A 5068-nucleotide genomic window follows, 5' to 3' on the forward strand; every position below is an offset into this window, starting at 1 on the left:
AAGAACAAAACCATGTAAGAGAATATTTTACTCGAGGTCGTCATAAAGGTTTAAACTGTTTCTATCTCTGAGAAACCTATTCTAAAGATCCCAAACAACTAATTAGAGACAACTTAAACTTTCTTTGTATCTTTAGACAGGACAATGTGAATCTAAAACACATATATCATGAACTTGTTCAGTCTGATATGTCGTTTGAGAAAACACAATCTTTATGGAAAAAGTGTTGGAGAAAAGAGCATGGTTTCTTAATAGATATGACTGAAAACCGAATAATGGTAAATATAGAAATAAAATTAAAGAGGTTCTAAAAGTGTAAGTTAAATATAGATGAACGTAGGTGAACTGTATGTTGTATTACGTTGTGTTATTTTATACTTAGGTATAGAAATAAAATTATAGATTTATATATAGGTGAACGTCGAGGAAGTAGATGAACGTAGGTGACCGTGTGTTGCGTTACGTTGTTCTATGTTTTTATATTTTTATATAATAAATGGATGTTAGTAAAGCTAAGAAATATATAAAGTTAAGAGATTTAAGGAAATTTAACAGGCTAATCGAATATGAGAAATATAAAGACCAAGATCAGCCTGATATCGGTGCAATTAAAGACTTAGGACAATATATAATAAAAGTAGCAGAAGAAAATAAAAATCTAATACAAGAGTTAGTTCAAGTTGTACATAAAAGTGCAATTGTAGGATCAAGCTTGTTAGTGACACCTCCTATGTATGATAGTCCAATAAGTGAAAGTGATTGACTTATAACAGAAGAAATAATACAAATGAAAAAGCAAATTAAGTATACAGTAGAAGCAGTAGAGTCTTTAGCAACTACTCATTTTGGTAAGATTACCTCAAGATATTATGCAACTAAAAATGATGAAAGTTTTGGAATACAACTTTACGATAAAGATAGGAAAATCATACATATGATAGGGGATTATAGAAGTTAAAATTCATGGTGATGGTTTAGTCATTAATAATCGGCATTACACAGGAACAGAAGCTTTATGGAAAAAATGAAATGAAATTTTTGAGTTTTACGTCCCACGGTTATGCCGGTTAGGCTAAAGGACACGGTGATGATGAGTAATGAATGAAATGGTGGAATGAAGAAAGTGGGAGGAAACGGGAGAACCCCGAGAAAACCCCCACACACGGTGTTTGTCCACCACAAAGTTCACTTGGCGGGAGCAGGGTTTGAACCCGATACCCCGAAGCTTTATGGAAACTACTAACAAAACATAATCCAACAAACTATAATGATGATGATTTAAAAATATACACAAATAGTCATCGATTGTAATGTTGCATTTCATAGCAATGATGCAAACACAAGAAAACAACGATCTAGTAAAAGCGAAAAATATAAATTATCAAACCTGTTTGGGATAAATATATAAAACCAACCTTTGCTCCAACAGCAACGAAAAAGAAAAAAGAAGGAATCAATATATTTAATGAATTACCATAAGAATATATATGGAAAGATGATGTGAGAAAACTAATTGATCGATTGATTGTTATAGATGGTGATGAAAAAGCTGAAAATAATAACTTTTATAATGAGAAAGTAGGTATTACGGATATAGTTACTTCTAAGCTCACACAATTTATTCCTAATAATTCAAAGGGTACAGGTTATTTGATAAAGATATTGAAAACATTGCCACCAAAATTTGGAATAGTGAGAAGTATGGGAAAGGATTAATGAATAGGATTTTGAGCATGAAGGGAATACCAGAGTTGCATATTCCAGGATATAGTTACTGCGGACCTTTTACGAAGCTACAAGAAAGTTAAAAAGAAGAGATAAAGATATAAACCCATTAGATGAAGCTTGTAGAGAACATGACATCTACTAAGAGGATACGCGCTCTAGAAATATTGCGGACAAGGAATTAGAAAAAAAAGATTTGGTGAGAGAACTTAGTAAAGATGCAAACTTGATAACAGAACGTTTACCATCTTTAGGTACAGCATTAGCGATGAATACAAAAGTAAGGTTTGATTTGGGTTTATAAGGAAGTAGTGTGTTTGAATTGAATTAAATTGAAAAGGTTCGGGTGGGTGCACCGACGACGGAGGTCTTTTAGCACCCATCACTAGGTAGTGGCACACACAGTAAACACGAAGACACACAAACATACACAGCTAAAAACCGTACTGTCCGTAGTAGAGAAGATCATAAGGAACACACTAAAACAGTCACGCAGAGCACTAGGCAGAAAGAGAAAAGTACAAGATAAAATAATAAATAATGCATGAAACGTTAAAAGCGGTGCATCCACATAAGAGAACACTGCATAGTCAGAGAGGCATACAGAAAGGTCAGATGGCGGATAAAACTTGCTGATGTCGCAGAAATCGGAACACCTTAAACATGATGCCAGGATCATCGCTGAGCAGAGTTTGGAGGTCAGCGAGTTGGCCAGACTGAGCACGCACAGACGCACGAGGCACGCAGTCCACAAGAAGATGACGAATAGTCAAGCGTTGACCACAGAGGTGACAGTCAGGAGGAGAAGATATCCGTGTGTCAAATGACTATGACCAATCCGAAGACGAGCCAAAGTCCTCTCTTCCAATCGTGAAGGACGGGAGCTCGACGACCAGACTCCAAAACGGGGCTTCATAGCATGGAGTTGTTGTTGATCTGCTGACCCCATGATGACTGTCAGCGCGCAGAAGAAAACAAAAGACGTGACGAACATCACTGCTGGGAACATGTAGGCGGCAACGAAGACCATGAAGAACAGCCTCCTTCGCAGCAGTGTCGGCCAGCTCATTTCCAGGGATGCCAACATGGCCTGGCACCCAACAAACCTGAAGATCGTAGTCCTCAGCATGTAGGCCATGACACTGAAGTAGTACTTGCTGGACAAGTGGATGCGGAGACGAGACATCGGCAAGGATATGAAGAACGCTGGTAAATCAGAGCAGATCACAATAGCGCGAAGCTAGCGGCGATGAACACGATGAAGAGCTTCCAAAATGGCTACAAATTCTGCGGTGTAAACGGTGCAGAAGGAATGGAGCTGAACTCGATAACGGTAGACTTCCAGAACAAAAGCACATCCAAAAGCAAACAAAAGCACAAAAGAGTCATCCTGCTTGGAGCCATCGGTAAAGATGAAGCGGTAGCCCGGATAGGTTGCCATGAGTGAGAGAAATTCCTGGCGATATTCCTGGTCACTGGAAATGGCCTTCTTCAACTGCTCCAAAGAGAAGTTGATCACCGTTGGAAGCATTGCCAGGGTGGTAGTGGCAGGAAACCCAAAGCAGCAAGTGAAAGTAGCTTGACAGCAAGATCTGCCAGAAGTTCCAAGGCATGGATTCCAAAAGGTCTGGTGACTGTAGGCTGTGCCTGACAACATTGAAGGCGAGGACCAGCTTCCAACGTAAACCCAGAGGGATGATCATGAATATCCTCCAGATGAAGTAGGTATCTTAGCTGCAGGACTTGACGACGGTGGAACAGAGATGGCTCGTGAGCTTCGACATACAGGCTAAGGATGGGGCTTGTACGAAATGCCCCAGTGGCAATTCGCAGACCCAGATGGCGTAGTACGTTGCGGCGAGCAGAAATATAAGCCACACAGCCGTAGTCAATTTTCGGTCGAATGAGACTTCTGTAAAGGCGAAGCAGCACTACATGGTCAGCAACCCAGGTTGTATGAGAAAGTAGAAATAAGTTCATGGAGCGGAGAGAGCTATACTTCAAGGCGAAAACGTGCTGATTCCAAGAATGACGACTATCAAACTGGAGGCCTAGGAAACGAACAGGTCCCAAGGAAAGATCTGGATCAAAAACACAGTTTCGGAGACGACAGAAGTGCATACAGTTTGTTTGGAGGTGATCAAGTCCCAAGGAAAGATCTGAATCAAAAGCATAGTTTCGGAGACGACAGAAGCCCATACAGTTGGTCTTGGCAGACGAGAACTTGAAGCCAGACCGAAGGGACCACTGATGCAGGCGGTTGAGCGTCAGTTGTAATTGGCGTGCAATGGTACAAAGATCATGGGACCGACAGTAGATTGTTAAGTCATCCACGTAGAGCAAACCACGAACGAAAGGTGTAAGTTCGTGCAGCACATTATTCACAGCCACAGTAAACAGTGTTACACTGAGCACTCTGCCTTGCGGAACTCCATTCTCCTGTCGAAACGGCATAGAAAGTTGGATCCAATCTTCACTCGGAAGGAACGCTCGTGAAGAAAGTTCTGAAGAAAAGCAGCGATATGGCCACGGAGGCCCCAAATATGCAGTTGGCGCAGGATCCCATAGCGCCAAGTAGTGTGATAAGCCTTCTCCAAATCAAAAAAGATGGCCACAAGATGTTCACGGCAAAAGGCGTCCTGGATCGCAGTCTCCAGGTGAACAAGTTGATCTGTCGTGTAGCGATAGCGTCGGAAGCCACAGTGAAAGTTGCAAAGAGAGTCATTATGCTCAAGGAACAAAACGAGACGGTTGTTGATCACCTTCTCCGAAATTTTTGCAAAGGTAGCTGGTAAGGGCAATGGGTCAGTAGTTTGCAGCAGACGTAGCAAGCTTGCCAGGTTTTAGAATCGGGATAATGTAAGTCTTACGGTAAACTGTTCTCCAGAGCCGGTTCAAGAAATCTAGATAATGGCGGTTACCTTCAGGCGGGATATGCCGAAGCATGGCGTAAAGTATATGAGCCGGACCTCGCGCAGTGTCCTTCTTGGAACGTAGAATAGCAGATAACTCCGCAGCAGTATACGGGGTATTCTAGCTCTCGATGTTAGCAGAGCGGAAGACAAGAGGCGTATGCTCGTCACGATGCTTGATGGGCAGGAATGTCGCTGGATGATATGCTGAGCTGGAAACATCGGCAAAATGTTGACCCAATTGAAACACTATAAGATCTTGGTCGGTGACCAGACGTTCATTCATAACCAAAACAGATAGCCCACTAGAAGGAAGATGCCCTTGTAGACGACGAACCTTAGACCATACTTCAGAAATTGAACTCTGGGCAGAAAGTGAAGACACATAGTATACGCTCCAGCTGAGTTGTTTGGCCTGTTTGATGACATAC

General features: G+C 41.6%; 1 protein-coding gene across 1 annotated transcript; it reads right to left on the reverse strand.

Moving 5' to 3' along the window:
- Window positions 1–3240: 3240 nt before the first annotated feature.
- Window positions 3241–4179, reverse strand: LOC145661157 (uncharacterized). The gene has a single exon (XM_081726607.1). It carries the CDS (start codon window positions 4177–4179, stop codon window positions 3241–3243), a length of 939 nt encoding a protein of 312 aa, XP_081582733.1.
- Between the last annotated feature and the right edge of the window lie 889 nt (window positions 4180–5068).

The sequence above is a fragment of the Thermobia domestica genome, chromosome 9 (genome assembly GCF_964235325.1).
Source record: "Thermobia domestica chromosome 9, izTheDome1.hap1.1, whole genome shotgun sequence".
NCBI classification, from domain to species: Eukaryota; Metazoa; Arthropoda; class Insecta; order Zygentoma; family Lepismatidae; genus Thermobia; species Thermobia domestica.

What these genes read in the sequence shown, in the direction of transcription:
- LOC145661157 (XM_081726607.1), bottom strand. Translation starts at nt 4,179, where the DNA reads ATGCCGTTTCGACAGGAGAATGGAGTTCCGCAAGGCAGAGTGCTCAGT.